At 43.7% G+C, this 18,582-nt stretch overlaps 1 protein-coding gene across 1 annotated transcript in view; it reads right to left on the minus strand.

Annotated features, from left to right (window-relative positions):
• The window catches only part of nalcn (sodium leak channel, non-selective), a 177,576-nt gene that overhangs the window by 137,381 nt on the left and 21,613 nt on the right, over nt 1–18,582 (minus strand). Inside the window, exons 8-9 of the mRNA XM_056289287.1 lie at nt 14,845–14,987; nt 5,228–5,332 (exon numbers count right to left, since the gene is read on the minus strand). Coding sequence (XP_056145262.1) covers nt 5,228–5,332; nt 14,845–14,987 — 248 coding nt within the window. The remainder of the gene's footprint in view (nt 1–5,227; nt 5,333–14,844; nt 14,988–18,582) is intronic.

An 18,582-nucleotide genomic window follows, 5' to 3' on the forward strand; every position in this document is an offset into this window, starting at 1 on the left:
CATAAACTCCACACAGAGGACGACCGCGGACGACCCCCAAGGCTGGACTACCCCGGGGCTCGAACCCAGGACCTTCTTGCTGTGAGGCGACCGCGCTAACAACTGCGCCACCTGATCCCATCCATTCAGACAGAAATGGCCACTGTAAGCAGTCCATTTTAAACCAAGTCACATTTTCGTTTGTTTGTTTATTTGTTTGTTTGTCTTACTATTTGCATGACCACCTAACTGACTTGTGTACACATTAAAATGTGATGAAACATAAATATGTCTATTTTACTGGATTTTAACTGACTGAAAGACAGTAGTCTATTGTTGTCTATTGTAACAGCTGTTTCAAACAGGGTTGTTAAAATGGATTATAAGTTACATTAACATGGCTTAACGTTGTGTAAAGTACATTTTAATAATAATAATAATAATAACAGTACACCAAGGCCTACAGATGAACGTAAGCCTTTGTCAGTGTGCACTATCTGGTCACTCCAGAGGATGTTTGGAGCAGATGTGATGGTGTTCAGTATGATGAGAGGAGGAGAATATTCAACACTTTAACATTAGATTTCCTGAGCTACCCTGCTTTTAAAATAGTTTATTCATGTATGAAAGACTCAAATTAATCACTTTAAGTGGACTGTTTGAGCCGATGACTTCTGGTCAGTGTCAGTGGTTTCTGGTGAGTGTGTGTGTGTGTGTGTGTGTGTGTGTGTGTGTGTGTGTGTGTGTGTGTGTGTGTTCGGTTACAATGATTGATACTTTGTTTTAAAAAACAAACAAACACACAAACTGCAGAACAAATATATTTGTCAATATGAGTAATTTCTTGAATGGTGAAATATATGTGGGTGAACTTCAGCAGTACTCTCAGCACAGTGTGCTCATGTCGAGTCACATCTCCGCCATCCTTCAGTGGCTTTAAGCGTCTAATTTTTTCTTCTTCTTAAATCCCAGTAATCTGCCCTCCATCAATTTTCCCCTCCGGTTTGATCTTTACTTGAGGAACTAGAAAATACTCCTGACCTTGGTGTACTCTCGTCTCACCGCGCACGAGGCAAACTACAACACCAAATAAGTTCAGGTAACTTCAGCTCGAGTTCAGTTCGGCTTAATCCACACACCGGTATCTGCTGATCCACACTGAGCACAAAAGGTCTGCTCCCGTCAAACTAAACCGGATTCATCCGCTGGCTTTTCATCAATGGGTCTGGAGCCTAATCTGCTTTAAGAGTGCTCATTAGCCATACTTTCTATAGGACAATAGAAGGTAGGGGTCCGGTCCCTTTGGACCAGCCGGTCTGACCGTCTTATTCCTCTGTGAGGAGACAGGAGGAGACGGAACAATGTTTGAGTCTCCGTGACTGACAGTTACGTGTTATGCTCCAGCTAATTACTTTTCCCCCTCTAAGATAAAGATTGGGGCATGACGGTGTGATTATAATTAAATTTGATGGAAACAGACAGGCTAATTGTTTTCAAGGTTGAAGCAATGTCTCCGTGCCACTGGCACCAAACCCAGACAGCAGTCCTCGTCCTGAACATATATTTTCAATACTTCCTTTTTTCTCTCCCTAAAACTGCGATCATTTATTTTGAGTGACACTTAGCTATACTTTTAGAGCCCTGGTCCGATTTATGGGCTGAAGACTTCTGAAATGAAAAGCCGGTTAATGAAAATAAGTTGTTCATAAAAGGAGAGGACGCTTTGTCCTGCCAACATGTCTGCTCACGGCCGACCTTTAGATTTTCAGATTTTTAGAGAGGACTCATTTAATCTTAAACTAGATTACATTTTCTACAGATAAACACAAGCGATAAATACTGATACTGTAAATAATAACACTGTGGTGTTTAGCTCTAAAATATGGACTCTATATCTAAGTGCAAAATGATCTTTTACAATTTGAATGGCTCGAATCTGCTGTGGAGGAACGGCGTAAACATGAAGCTGAAACACATTCAGATCACTTCCTTTTCTGCCAACTAGCCCAGACAATGGGTAAGAAGCATCATAGGCTTATCTGGTACGGAAAAAAAACATCTATCTATCCAGCCATTCCTCCCTCTCTCTCTCTCTCTCTCTCTCTCTCTCTCTCTCTCTCTCTGTAATGATTGATCTCTTCGTGTGTTTCAGTCCTTTATTCACCGTTTTTAGTTCTGTCCTTTTCTTTTGTGTTGTTGTTTGCCTCTTAACAAGCGGCCTCTCTGATTCTCTGCCTCTCTTACTTTTTATGCACCACAAACCTCCACAAACTCCCAGAAAACTGCTGCGACTCTCAGTTCTTTTAAATCCAGGCTGAAGACGTTCCTGTTTGCCGCTGCCTCTTATTAAATTAATTTTGAAGCTTTTCATTATCATCTTACACTGCACTGTAACTTTTACCGTTTTTATTTGTTTTTAAATTAACTTATGTTGCTTTTCTTAATACCTTTTTGCTGAAATGTGCTATACAAATATATTTGCCTTGCCTTTAAGGTTTTTTTTTTTAAGGTTTTCAGTTTTAACATATTCATCAAGCAGCGGCATGGTGGCGTAGTGGTTAGTGCGGTCACCTCACAGCAAGAATGTCCTGGGTTCGGGCCCCGGGGTAGTCCAACCTTGGTGGGTCATCCCGGGTCGTCCTCTGCGGGGAGTTTGCATGTTTTCCCTGTGTCTGTGTGGGTTTCCTCCGGGGGGCTCCGGTTTCCCCCCACAGTCCAAAGACATGTAGGTCAGGTGAATCAGCCATACTAAATTGTCCCTGTGTGTGTGTGTGTGTGTGCGTGTGTGTGTGTGGGCCCTGTGATGGCCCGGCGGCCTGTAAAGGGCGTCTCCCCGCCTGCTGCCCAACGATTGCTGGGATAGGCTCCAGCGACCCTGAGAGCAGGATAAGCGGTTCAGATAATGGATGGATCATCAAGCATCTTTTGAAATTCTGTGCTATCTGGTGAGTTTCCCCTCTTCAAACCCCGTCCACCCTCCTCATCCAGCATCTTAAGATGGATGAACAGGACAATCAAACATCTATCTAATCAGCCAGAAAATGAACTTCATTCAGCAGAGGACAGACTCTTCTCCACAGACTGGTAGACGGCCTCATTACATTACAAAGGCTACTGTACCTGCTGGGACATGCAGAAGATAATCCTCTATTCTTCTCAAGCTAACACTTCCTAAAACACTCCGGATAAAAACTAGTTTGCGCTTCTCACCAAAATTTAAACATGTTGACGTGTGTTAGCACACCTACAATCCTCAAGATTTACATGCAACCAAATGTCCTTTGTGCCACTTTGAGCTCTGTTATATTGAATATAACAGATAATCCACAAATATCCAAACCATCATTGTAGTATGTGATATGATGGTCGGTGTCGGGCAGGACTTCACCAGGAAAAATGACGGTATGCATAGTCTTTCCATCTTCCTCACAGCAGCCAGATGAGGAAGAAGAAGGCAGGGAGTATTGAATGCGAAGAAGAAGTGAAGGTGCTGTGTCTGACCAGCAGATACGAGAGAACAAGCTGGTAGAGGAGCTTTACCAACAGCATCAATAAGTAAAACTCAGGTTCAGGTTTTTTTTAACTTTGATGAAACTGCTGCCTCTCATTCATTTTGAATGAATCTCTGGGATTCAGAGCACTCAAACACGTCTTGCCACGGGTGTCAATAAAATGAGCAACAGCCAGCCTAACTCTGATCTGAGGACCGAGATAAAATGGCGCCGTGGTATAACTGTGATTTACCAGTAGACAGAGTGGACTGAACAGACTTGACATACACTTGACGTCAGGAGCTTTGAACATTTTTTCCATACGTTTTGCTCACGCGACAGCGACAGTGTTTTCAAATCAAATTTCCTCCCTACATGCTCTCTTCCTCCAGCAGATCCCGGATGCTGTGGCACAACTCTCTGCCGCCTGCCGTTTGTTCTGCACCGCCAAGCCGAGTTCCCCACGCCAACATCTATGGCCCGGCGCCAAGCACCGGCCACTGCACGTGAACGTGTGTGTGTGTACATGCGTTTGGAGGACTACAATAATCGCCCCTCTTTCCAGCATCTACCATAGGCATGTGAGTGACCAGGTGATCCAGTTCAGGTACAATACTCTATGTTGTTCTGAACAGGTAAGACCACAAGACCACAACCTACTCTTTGTGACCGACATCCGCTCTGAACTCTTTGCTCATAATACAATAACAATGAAAATAATTTCTGAAGCACACTTCATACAAGAAATGCAGCTGAACATGAGATAATAATGTCTGGGAGAGGACGACAGTAGTTTGACCTCACATCTTTAACACAGCCGGTCTGTAGGATTTGTCTGTTTGTCAAAGACCTTGGTGACAAATGACGAGATATGAAATCTTGACTTTAAGTGACAAGATCTGAAATCTCGATAGCTCTGAGTTTGGCTCGAAAATATGTCAGCCGACAAGCGGCAGCTTGGCAGCGTGACAGGCCCCTACTCCAATGATGGCAGTGTTTTATGCTGCATAAATACATAATGAATAATAAATAATAAAAATAATAGTAAATGAATGAATAAATAAATAAAATGTATTGAATAAATAAATATTCATTCTGCTCTCATTAAACCTTTTTCTATCTTCACTTAAATGCACAGTGATCTGCTATAGTGTGTGCAGGTTGTCTGTCCATGTCTTTTCCTGACCGATATTATGAGCCCGTGTCAAAGACAAGTTTTCTATCTCATGTTTGTGATAAACATCTGGATCTTAATCTGAATAAATAAACAAGTATATAAATGAATAAAAATTAAAGAAAGTGTGTTTTCTGGAAGTGTTAGAACTGTACAGTCTCGTCCATGCCGGGAATGAGTCCAAAAATCTGTCACCACCTGAGACACCTCATCGTCAAAGGCAGACCACCGCCAGAGTAACATCAGCCAAGACTTTAAAAAACATGTAGGAACAATGGATTTTTTCTATAATACAAGGTGTCCATCTGTGTTTCACCAGTCTGACATGAGCTGGGCTGAAATGGCCGAGTCTATACATGGCGTAAAAACGAGGCTGGGGCCAAGACCCGCGTGAAGCTGTTAATGAGACACCTCCAGGCTGCAGGGTTAAAGGTGTCTATTGCTGTTTGTGTCATGCTGGCTGGCTGCAGCGTTACTGGTTACTGAAGGCTGGTGTGAATGCGCGCACACGTGTGTGTGTGTGTGTGTGTGTGTGTGTGTGTGTGTGTGTGTGTGTGTGTGTGTGTGTCTGATGCAGTCCCACCTGCGTTGTAGCTGTAGAAGTGGTGCTGCTCCTTGACCCCCACATCTGTTGGAACTGCACTCTGATCTCAGCAAATGTCTCAATAATGACAGCAATGAAGACATTCTGAGAGAGAGAGAGAGAGAGAGAGAGAGAGAGAGAGAGAGAGAGAGAGAGAGAGAGAGAGAGAGAGAGAGAGAGAGAGAGAGAGAGAGAGAGAGAGATTGAACAAGCTCTGATCTTGAACATAGGAGATTGCAGTCGGTTGGTAAGTGATTTCTCTTCAGTAGTTCCCCGGTGGTGGAACAAGTTACCAAACTTTATTACATCTGCTGAGTCACTTACCATCTTTAAGAAGCTAAAGACCCAGCTCTTTCTAGAACACCTCCACACCTGATGGTATTAATAATATTTTTTTTAAAAAACCCCGCTTCTATGCACCCTATGCATTGCCGTTGTGCACTGTCTGTTGGTCGTGAGAGATATTTTTTTTTCACCTAATAACAACGATCAATTCTCATTAAAGTCTCAAATACAACCAGTAAACGGTTAACTAATGTAGACGGGACCAACCTGAGGGGAGATGAAATAGCAGAGTCCTCGATTGGCTCTGAGAGGCTGTTTACAAATCAGCCACAATCCCCCAGCATATCTGTCTGAGCTGGAGATACTGTTTGGCTGCAGTAACAACATGACTACAGTCTTTCTGAATGGTGGGACTAAGCCTGTATACACTTAAAGAAGTCCTTAAACCACCTATTTCTATCTGCATATGATCACACAGACATATTTGCAACAAATTATCTCTGATGAATAACAAAGTATAGTGAGTGTAGGGTGTCCGGGTAGCGTAATGGTCTAATCCGTTGCCTACCAACACAGGGATTGGCAGTTCGATTCCCCGTGTTACCTCCGACTTGGGCGGGCATCTCTAGAGACACAATTGACCACGTCTGTGGGTGGGAAGCCGGATGTGGGTCCTGGTCGCTGCACTAGCGCCTCCCCTGGTCGGTCAGGGCATCTGTTCAGGGGGAGGGGAAACTGGGGGGAATAGCGTGATCCTCCCATACGCTATGTCCCCCTGGTGAAACTCCTCACTGTCAGGCGAAAAGAAGCAGATAGCGACTCCACATGTGTCGGAGGAGGCGTGTAGTAGTCTGCAGCCATCCCCCGGATTGACAGAGGGGGTGGAGCAGTGACCAGAACGGCTTGGAAGAGTGGGGTAATTGGCCAGATACAATTGGAGAGAAAAAAAAGGAGGGGGAAAGAATCCACCAAAATAAATAAATAAATAAATAGATTAATTAATTAATTAAAAAAATTAAAAGCCATTTCTATGTACCCTATGCATTGTCTTTGTGCACTGCCTGTTGACACATATGTCCTATCGGACTTGAACTTTGTTTTTTGGCACTTGCCTCCTGACTAGATCCTTGCTTGTGTTGTGTTAACTCTCAGATGTACTATATCACTTTGGATAAATGCATCTGCTTAAATCAGATTGTAAATTGTAATTGTAAATTGATTTCCAACTTGTTTTGAGTTTTGATTTGGATTTAGGTCATTATTAAGCTTTGCTGGGCTGAGCACTTAGTAGTTTCACTCTCTGAGCTTCAATAGCGGGGGTCAGCAAAACAGGTCGCACCCTCTATTGCTTCGTTTGTTGTGAAAATCAGACGGGGGGCAGGATTTTCCCTAACAGCTTATAAGAGAGATCAAACTAAACCCAGCAGAAAAAGCACTGATCTTGAACATAGGAGATTGCAGTCGGCTGGTAAGTCATTTAAAACTTGTTTTGAGTTTTAATTCAGATTTAGGTTGTTATCAGGCTTTGTTGGGCTGAGCACTTGCTAGTTTCACTCTGAGGTTCAATAGCTGGGTCAGCAGACGCGGGTCGCACCCTCTATTGCTTCATCAACCATCCACCCATCCATTATCCAAGCCGCTTATCCCAATCGGGGTCGCAGGGATGCTGGAGCCTATCTCAGCAGTCATTGGGCAACAGGCGGGGAGACACCCTGGACATGCCGCCAGCCCTCTATTGCTTCATTTGTTGTGAAAATCAGATGGGGGCGGGTTCAGCTGTGGTACTTCCTAGTATTTAAACACACAGCTGCGCTGTGGTGTCAGCAGAAGCATCAGCCCTCATTGTGTTCAGACTTAATTGGGTAAAGACCTGCGATCTGTGCAAGTCCACTGAGCAAGGACATTGACTGGTTTCCCTTTTCTACTATTTTCTCTCATTGCCTGCCTTACCCACCATGTGCTACAAAGACATCCCTGTCATTCACGATTATCGAAATAATCGCATCTGTCGCAGACAATGCAACCCTGAGAACGTCTATTCATTCAGGAAAGCCTCCTCTACTCACTCCTCCTTTACTTTTGGCTTATGGAATTACCAATCGGCTGTAGATAAAACAAAATGTATCCAAGCACTTGCTGATCTTTCAGACTTTCAGGTATCAGCCCCGACTGAAACCTGGATACGTCAAGAAAACACTGTCCCACTGGCCGCACTCTCTGTTGACTCTGCTTTCTCACACACCCGTTTTGTTGGGCATGGAGGTGGTACGGGTGTCCTCATTTCCAAAGACTAGAAATTCACTAAGCTTTCTCTGCTAAGCAACAGCTCCTACCATGCAATCATGGTTACTGCCCCTGTTAAGCCATTTGTGGTTATCATATACCACCCACCAGGGTGTCAACTGGGGGACTGTGTAGTCGAACTATACATGTTACTCTCAGCCATTCCTGACAATGACACACCACTAATTGTCATGGGAGACATCAATATCCTTACTGACAAGACCCAAGCGACTGACTTCCTGTCTCTTCTGTCCTCCTTTGTCCTCAGACAGGTCCCCATCCCTCCCACACACAAAGCGGGCAATAGTCTTGATCTTATTTTGACTCGGAACTGCTCCACAGCAAATCTGACTGTCACCCACCTACGTACATCTGTCGGACCACTTTTTTATTCAATTCATAACCTCCTTACTGGAACATCTTCACATTCCTCCACAGAGTCTCCTTCCGCCGAAACTTTCAGTCCCTTACACCGATCCAGCTCTCCAATGAGTTCTTGGCTTCCATGCCTCCTCATGATGAATTTTCTTCACTCCCTGTCAACAAGGCTACAGACACACTTTGTTCCTCACTAGCCTCCTCTCTTAATAATCTCTGCCCTCTAGCATCCAAACCTGCTCGTAATGCGACCTCAGTCCATGGCTCACTGAAGTCATCAGAGAGCAAAGGCTGGGGCTCACAGCGGCAGAGAGAAAATGGCGTAAAACCAGAGTCCACTGACCTCAGTGACTATCAGTGTCTCCTAGCACCATTCTCCTCCAGCTTAAAAACAGCTATGATCAGAACAAGATCTGCAGCGCCACTGATACTCGAAAGATATTTTTTTGCTTTTAACTCATGTCCCAGTCCACCTCCTCCTCCGACCTCCACTCTGCTCACTCCTGACATGTTTGCCTCATACTTTACTGAGAAGGTTTCTGCCATCAGTAACTAGTCCTCTGAGCCTGACCAACTCTGTCTGTTTGTCAGCTAACAGTGCCTCACTCACCTCATTCTCCCCCGACTGGGGAGGAAGTCTCCAAGCTTCTGCTAGACTCTCGTCCCACTACTTGCCCGCTGAACCCGATTCCATCCAATCTCCTACAGACCATTTCCCCCACACTTAACCCGCTGCAGTCACACACATTATCAACTCTTCACTTACAATGGGTGTGCTCCCCACCGCATTTAAGCAAGCTCGGGTCATCCCGCTGATAAAAAAAAACTACAGTCAACCCAGCCCAGGTTGAAAACTACAGACCAGTCTCATCCCTACCCTTTCTTTCAAAAATACTTAAGTGCACAGTCTTTAACCAAGTCTCTGAATTCCTTTCTAAGAACAATCTGTATGATACGAATCAGTCTGGCTTTAAGTGGGGTCACTCTACCGAGACTGCACTCCTGTCAGTAATAGAATCACTGCATTTGGCTAGAGCTGTTGATCAGTCCTAAGCTTTATTGCTGCTAGATCTGTCAGCTGCCTTTGACATGGTCAACCACCATATCCTCCTCTCCACACTCACTGAGCTTGGTATCTAAGGATCTATCCTCCATTGGTTCACGTCCTACCTCTCGGGAGATCTTTTAAGAGTATCTTGGAAGGGAGAAGTGTCCAAACCGCACGGCTTATCCACAGGGGTAACTCAAGTGTCAGTGCTGTCCCCTTCTCTTCTAAATATACACCACCTCACTTGGTGCAATCATCTGCTCCCATAGTTTCTCATATCATTGCTATGCTGATGATACCCAGCTCTACCTATCATTTCCGCCAGATAACCTCACTGTCTCGGCATGGATATCGTCATGCCTCGCTGATATCTATGCATGGATGAAAGAATGCCACCTTCAGCTTAACCTATCTAAGTCTGAGCTCCTTGCCATCCCAGCCAGTCCATCCTTACAATAACATCAATATCCAGCTCGGATCAACCCAACTCATGCCCACAAAGTCTGCCCGAAAACTGGGTGTCATGATTGATGACCAACTAACCTTTAAGGTTCATGTGGCCTCGATTGCTCGGTCATGCCGATTTGGCCTGTACAACATCAGGAAAAAGCAGACCTTACCTGTCTGAGCATGCAGCACAACTCCTGGTACAGGCTCTTGTAATATCACGCATTGACTACTGTAACTCCTTACTGGCAGGTCTCCCTGCATGCACTTTCAAACTTCTGCAAATGATCTAGAATGCGGCGGTGCATCTGATCTTCAACCAACCCAAAATAGCACATGTCACTCCGCTGTTCATATCCCTCTCTGGGTGGCATGGTGGCTTAGTGGTTAGCACTGTTGCCTCACTTCCCAGGTCCTTTCTGTATGGAGTTTGCATGTTCTCCGGGCACTCCGGTTACCTCCCACTGTGCCCCTGACCAAGGCAATGGAAAGAAGAACTGGAGTTGGTCCCCGGGTACTGCACGGCGGCTGCCCATTGCTCCTAGCTACACAGCAAGGATGGGTTAAATGCAGAGAGTAAATTTCATTTATATGTATGTACAAAATGACTAATAAGAGTATTATATTCTATTCCACTGGCTGCCAGTTGCTGCCCACATCAAATTCATTAAAACCTTAATGCTCCCTTAAATCAACAACTAAAATGGCTCCCACCTACCTGAACTCCCTAACTCAGGTCTACATCCAGTCCCGCTCACTACACTGCCAATGAAAGGCACCTGGCACTTCTGCCACAACAGGGCCCTAAGTCACTACCCAGACTCTACTTTTCTGTAGTTCCCCGGTGGTGGAACGAGTTACCAAACTCCATTCGATCTGCTGAGTCCCTCTCCATCTTTGAGAAGAAGCTAAAGACCCAGCTCTTTCTCAAACACCTCCACACCTGATGGTATTTATATACACTGCTCAAAAAAATAAAGGGAACACATAAGCAATGCAATGTAGCTCCAAGTCAATCACACTTTTGAGATATCAACCTGTCCAGTTAGGAAGCAACACTGATTTGTGAATCAATTTCACCTGTTGGTAAATTGTCTAATTTCCACCAGGTGGAAATTAGACAATTTGCAAGACAACCCCTATAAAAGGAATGGATTTGCAGGTGGTGGCCACAGACCATTTGGCTGTCCTCATCTTTTCTGGCCGATCTTTGGTTAGTTTTTCATTTTGCTAGTGCCCTCACCACTAGAGGTGGCATGAGGCAGTATCTGCAACCTACAGAAGTTGCTCAGGTAGTGCAGCTCATCCAGGATGGCACATCAATGCGTGCTGTGGCAAGAAGATTTGATGTGTCTCCCAGCAGTGTCCAGAGCACGGAGGAGGTACCAGGAGACAGGCCAGTACACCAGGAGACGTGGAGGGGGCCGCAGGAGGACAACAACCCCACAGCAGGACCGCTATCTAGTCCTTTGTGCAAGGAGGAACAGGAGGAGCACTGCCGGAGCCCTACAAAACGACCTTCAACAGGCCACTAATGTGCAGGTTTCTGCTCAAACAGTGAGAAACAGAATGCATGAGGATGGTATGAGGGCCCGACATCCACAATTGGGGCCTGTGCTCACAGCCCAACACCGTGCAGCCCGATTGACCTTTGCCAGAGAACATCTTGGTTGGCAGATTCGCCATTGGCGCCCTGTGCTCTTCACAGATGAGAGCAGGTTCACACTGAACACATGTGACAGACGTGAGAGAGTCTGGAGATGCTGTGGAGAACGTTCTGCTGCCTGCAACATCCTCCAGCATGACCGGTTTGGCGGTGGGTCAGTGATGGTCTGGGGAGGCATATCCTTGGAGGGCCGCACAGACCTCTACGTGCTAGCCAGAGGTACCATGACTGCCATTAGGTACCGGGATGAGATCCTCAGACCCATTGTCAGACCATATGCTGGTGCAGTGGGCCCTGGGTTCCTGCTCATGCATGACAATGCTCGTCCTCATGTGGCCAGAGTGTGTAACCAGTTCCTGTATGTCGAGGGCATTGATGCTATGGACTGGCCTGCACGTTCCCCAGACCTGAATCCAATCGAGCACCTCTGGGACATCATGTCTCGTACCATCCGCCAACGCGATGTCGCACCACAGACTGTCCAGGAGTTGACCGATGCCCTGATCCAGGTCTGGGAGGAGATCCCTCAGGAGACCATCCGTCGTCTCATCAGGAGCATGCCCAGACGTTGTAGGGAGTGCATACAGGCACGTGGAGGCCACACACACTACTGAGCCTCATTTTGAATCGTCTTGAAGAATTTCCACAGAAGTTGGATCAGCCTATGTTCTCATTTTCCACTTTGATTTTGAGTATGATTCTGAATCCAGACCTTAATGGGCTAATTATTTTGATTTCCATTGATCATTCTTAGGTTATTTTGCTCTAAACACATTCCTCTGTCTAATAAATAAAGATTTTCAGCTGAAATATTTCATTCATCGAGGTCTATATTGTGTTTTTAGGTGTTCCCTTTATTTTTTTGAGCAGTATATATAATCGTTTCTATGCACCCTATGCATTGCCTTTGTTAACTGTCTGGTGACACCTATATGTGTACTATATGTACAAAAGTATTGGGACACACCTCTTAATCATTGACTTTGGGTGTTTCATTCAGACCCATTGTCACAGGTGTATAAAATCAAGCAGTTAGCCATGCAGTCTGCATTTACAAACATTTGTGAAAGAATGGGTCATTCTGAAGAGCTCAGTGAATTCAAGTGTGGTACTGTCATAGGATGCCACCTTTGCAGTAAGCCCGTTCGTGAAATTTCTTCCCCGCTGGATATTCCACGGTCAACTGTAAGTGTTATTATTGAAAAGTGGAAACGTTTAGGAACAACAGCAACTTAGCCACGAAGTGGCAGACCACATAAAGTCACACAGGAGTTAACGAGTGCTGAGGTGCATAGTGCGTAAAAGTCGCCTACGCTCTGTTGACTCAATAACTGCAGAGTTCCAAACTTCCTCTGGCATTAACATCAGCACAAAAACTGAGCGCCAGGAGCTTCATGGAATGGATTTCCATAGCCGAGCAGCTGCATGTAAGCCTTACATCACCAAGCACAATGCCAAGTGTCAGGTGGAGTGGTGTAAAGCACGCTGCCACTGGACTCTGGAGCAGTGGAAATGTGTCTTGTGGATTGACAAATCACATTTCTCTGTCTGGCAGTCTGATGGATGAGTCTGGGTTTGGCGGATGCCAAGAGAATGTTACCTGCCTGACTGCATTGTGCCAACTGTAAAGTTTGGTGGAGGAGAGATAATGGTATGGGGTTGTTTTTCAGGGGATGGGCTAAGCCCCTTAGTTCCAGTGAAGGGAAATAAAATGCTTCAGTATACCAAGACATTTTGAACAATTTTATGCTTCCAACTTTGTGGGAACAGTTTGGGGAGGGCCCTTTTCTGTTCCAGCATGACTGTGCCCCAGTGCACAAAGCAAGGGCCATTAAGAAATGGTTGGATGAGTTTGGTGTGGAAGAACTTGACTGGCCCGCACAGAGCCCTGACCTCAACCCCATCAAACACCTTTGGGATGAACTAGAACGGTGATCACAAGCCAGGTCTTCTCGTCCAACATCAGTGCCTGACCTCACAAATGCTCTTCTGGATGAATGGGCAAACATTCCCCCAGACACACTCCAAAATCTTGTGGAAAGCCTTCCCAGAAGAGTGGAAGCTGTTATAGCTGCAAAGGGGGGGACCAATTCCATATTAATGCCTAAGGATTTAGAATGGGATGTCATATATGCTCCTGTAGGTGTAATGGCCAGGTGTCCCAATACTTTTGTACATATAGTGTATGTTCTATCAGACTTGAACCTAGTTTTGTGGAACTTACTTGTGTTGTTGTCTCCTGACTAGATCCTTGCTTGTGTTGTATTAACTCTCAGATGTATGTCACGTTGGATAAAAGCATTTGCTAAATGAAATTGTAACACTAGCATTGTAGAGCGAGAGAGAGGAAGACAGATGAAAGCTAGAAAGTGATATTAGAGAAAATAAGAGTGAGATGGGCAGATAAGCTGAATCTTAAAAGTCTCCATGTCGTTAACACCCACGCTTGCTCCCTTTATTCCGCGTCTGGGGACAAACATTTATTCTCACGGCATCATTTGTGCCAGATCCGGCCTGGAGGGGAACTGGATCTGACATCTCGCTGTTTTGGACCACCTGCATTCTGACACCTATTAGTGAGAATCCACCAGCTATTATAGTGAGAAAAGTTCATTTTCAGTATGTTATGTTAGATTCCAGATTAAAAAAACAAAAACAACAAACAAACAAAACAAAACCAACAACAACAACAACAGAGAAAGAAGTGGGGCTCACACCATAAATGACATGCTCCAAAGCTTATTTAATTATTCTAACTGTTTTGTTTGTAAACATCTAATTTCTCTGATCCACATTTCATCTCTTTGACTCTATACCTGATGAAGTTTTTGGGATGCACCTGCATCTTTGAGATAATATTCCAGAAAAAAAAACAAAAAAACAAAACACATTTGTTGAATTTTTTTTCTCTTCCTTCATTTCAAATGCTTCATTGGCTACATCCCTCAGAGAACAGGTGTTCTCAATAAATTCATTGATAGTTAGCAGGGCGCTCATAACACACATCTGAGAATTTTTTTCTGACAAAGTGAATGAACAGCAGCAGAAATTCAACAGGGATTTTGTTATCAACAAAGAAAAAAATTGTAATTGTTGACCATTTCTTATTTAATCTGTGTCTGAATATGTATGAATTAAGTGGTTTGGTGTTCACTCTGGTTAATGTTACATTGTGATTTTTCACACAGTATTTGAAGGGCACAGTAGAGGTTTGCAATAAAAGTAATACATAATTTCAAATGAGCAGTCGTTTAATATTGTCACAGATGATATATCTATTATGACAATATAACACCACTGTGATGTCCAATGTGTTTACCACATCAATTATGTAATGATTCATTTCTGAACCTCTCCTTTTTATACAGTCACCCTTCTGGACCCCCAGCTTTATAAAGTAAACACTGAGAATGCCATTAAAGAGAGAAGAATTGCTATGTAGCTGTTGAAAGGAGGAAAAGGTGACAATCAGCACATTAAATGAGGATAAGGAACAAGGCTGCGTCTTACCTTAACCAGCCAGGCCAGGAAAAAGATGAGAGTTATGAAGTAGAAATAGGAGCGCCAGCGAGGGAAACTGTCGATGGCTCTGTACATGAGGAAGACCCAGCCCTCCTGAGACGCAGCCTCGTACACAGTGAAGATACTCGTACCTGAGGAGAGAGATGGACAGGAAAACAGACAGTAAGACAGACAGACTGATGAACACATAAATGTAAAAAAAAAGTAGTGATGCCAATATAAATTAAAAGAAAACATGGCCGACCAAATTACATACCACATGTATATCTTGAAATTCTCTCACCTGAATTGTGCTGAAAAATTTGTGTGGTTCAATAAAAACAATCAGATCAAAATTCAGGGTTTTCAGTAGGTCATGTTTTCTTTAGCAATTACAATTAGGAGAATACTGTATATTATAGCATATGGTGTCCTATGATCCCACAAACACAATACAAACATACACATATACATATACAAATTAATACATTCATACATACATAATGTATGTACATAATAATAATAATAATAATATTCATTTATATAGAACTTTTCCAAAACAATGTTACAAAGTGCTTTACAAAGAAATAAAACCAGACAAGGCAAAAATAATAATACAAAAATAGCAAGAGTAAAGTAAAAATAAATATAGAAAATAAATAAATAGAAAATAATATAATGATAATAATAATAATAATAATAATAACATAGTAAGAGTAAAGTAAAAATAAATATAGAAAATAAAATCTGATAATAACAATAATATAAATAAATAGAAAATAATATAGAGTAAGTAAAAATAAAAGCAGCATAAACAAATAAAAACAAATATCAAACATCAGTAAAACCTTTCATAAAAAGAAACGTTTTAAGATAAGATTTAAAATAAGCTAGAGACCTGGTTTGTCTTAGTTCAATAAGAAGAGAGTTCTATAATGTGGGGGTTCTAACAGCAAAAGCCCAATCACCATTTGTAACAAACCGAGAGCTGGGAATAACCAGCAGGGCTCCATGTGCAGATCTTAATGGTCGAGAGGGCATATACCAGGTCAATAAATCAGAAACGTATGGAGACGCAACACAATTTAAAGCCTTAAAAGTGAGCAATAAGATTTTTAAATCAATTCAAAATATAACAGGGAGCCAGTGTAGGAAGGCAAGCACAGAAATGATAGGGTCATGCCTCTTTGTCCCAGTAATGAGCTGAACAGCGGCATTTTGTGCCAACTGCAGTCAGTGGAGGGAGCCCTGGCTGATACCAGAATAAAGTGCATTACAATAGACAGAATCAGACAAGTAGAGAATAGATAAAAGCATTGTACAACTTTTTGCATATCGGCGATTGATAAAAATAACCTAATTTTGGAGATTAGCTTGAGCTGGAGAAAGCATGGCTGAACAACATGTTTGATTTGATTATCAAAACCGAGGTCAGCATCAAATATTACCCCAAGATTCCTAGCAGCCTGCTTAAGACTACCTCACAGACCACCAAGATTAGTAACCAGAGGGCTGATGGAACTTTCGGGACTGAACAAGAATGACCTCAGATTTATCATCATTACATTCGAGAAAATGTTAGGACATCCAGGATCTAATGTCAGAGAGGCAAGTTGTGAGATTTGCTAGGGCACTAGGATCAGTGCGTTTTAGTGGCATGTATAACTGAGTGTCGTCAGCATAAAAATGGTAAAGCACATCATGATTTTGAATGATCTTCTTTTGAACCCTCCTCTTCCTCTTGAGTTGGATGGACATCCGTGGAGCGGATGAGGCAACGATCTGTCCAGCAGTCGTCTGCATCAATCATGACCCTTGTGATGTTCACGTCATGGACCGGTCCCTGGTTCTTACAATGACATAGTCAAGAAGATCCCACTGTTTGGAGTGGGGGTGTCTCCAAGATGCCTTAAATTTGTTTTTCTGGTGAAAAAGAGTATTAGTAATGGTGAGGTTGTACTGAGCACATTTGCTAAGAAGCAGAACTCCATTGGAGTTGATGTTCCCGATGGCTTCCTTTCCTATAGTGCTCTTCCAGAGGTATGGATCCCGGCTGACCCCGATTTTGAAGTCTCCTAGAAGAATAATCTTATCCTCCTTGCGGATTCTTGACAGGGTCTCATCTAAGCAGGCGTAGAAGGTCTCTTTTACTTCTTCTTCAGAGTCTAAAGTAGGGGCATAGGTACTCACAACTGTTGCCATCTGGTTGTTGGCAAGCACCAGCCGGCTGGTCATGAGACACTCACTGATCCCCACAGAAAGTTCAGACAAGCGGCAGATAATCTGGTTTCTGATGGCAAATCCAACATCATGGATCCTGCGCTCATCAGCAGCTTTTCCTTTCCAGAAGAAAAGTATAGCCACCCTTCTCCTTCTTCAGTTGTCCTTTGTCTGCCCATCGGGTTTCAGAAAGGGCAGCTATTGTCAATCTGGAATCTCTTCAGTTCTCTAGCGATGATCGCGGTTCTCCTCTCCAGTCTGTTACTGGTTACACATTCCATCAGTGTGCGCACATTCCAGGATCTAAAGTTAATGTTTCTATGTTTTTGACTGCATGTGATGATCCCTCTGGATGCAGTAATCCAATCAGGAGGTTTGGAGCAGGCTATTTTTAGGGCACCTTTTCTAGCCCCTTCCCCAGATTGGGTGAGCAGAGTGGATCCTGAAGAGGGCTGCTCAGTCTTGGGTGCAGCTATCAAAGGGCTCTTTCTACCTCGTTCCAAGAGCCCAGCGACTGACTCTAGCACCCACCACCTGATGTGCCGGCTCATGACCAGGGGTTTACAGATCTCACAATCCTGCCCCCATTGCCACTTGCTGGTCATCATAGGACTTAATCTGAGATGTTAGGATGGATTCACGCCTGTGCATGACTTTGTTTAGCATAGGAAGACTGGTGCACAGACAGCCACCAAATGGTCCTAAACAGATCTGGGTCAGGAACCAGTGGCTTGGAGTCCAAGAAGACACAGGGCCCATTTCTGTTGCAGCCTTCATCAGCATTCCCAGCTGTTGTGATGCTTCCCTTAAGTCAGCCATCATTCTCCACCTGTTCCATCGTGGAGGTCTTGGTTGGACTGCTCTCTGTCAAGGACCTCCCCCTTGACCTTACCTCCATAGGTGACCCTAACAGCAGCATAGCTACGGACAGTATTGCTCTCGGGATCTCAGGACCACGCAAGCTTCTCCACCACAACAAGGTGACGATCCACGGAGGACACGCGCACGCACACACACACACACACACACACACACACACACACACAAATGCACAAATTCATACATACATACACAAACACACGTCCACCAATACATACATACATTCATACACACACACAATATGCTTATAGGTACAATGCTGCATTATAGTGGTAGAGAAAGGGGCTATGCTCCGTATCTTTGGTAAATATTATAAGTACATAAAAATAGCAGTTAATAGGTAGGTAATAGGTAGAGCAGGTAATTAAAGAGGAGTCTTTTTACTGAGGAAACCACTGGAGTTAGAAAGTCTCCCATGCTCCTATCACATGGCATATCACTAAGATGTTCCTAGTACTTAGAAATGGACCAGTGTATTTCAGAGAACTGCTGGTGGAAACAGAAGAAAGGGATTTATAGACAAGCACAGCCAACCTAATTTTTTTTTCAATTATTTTTTTTTATCTTATCTATCTGTCTAAATGGGACTACTATTACATAAATCTTTCTTGTTCATGTATAGAATGCATTGTAAGAAACGCAGTATGA

This window comes from Lampris incognitus, chromosome 11 (genome assembly GCF_029633865.1).
Source record: "Lampris incognitus isolate fLamInc1 chromosome 11, fLamInc1.hap2, whole genome shotgun sequence".
In the NCBI taxonomy this organism is placed as follows: Eukaryota; Metazoa; Chordata; class Actinopteri; order Lampriformes; family Lampridae; genus Lampris; species Lampris incognitus.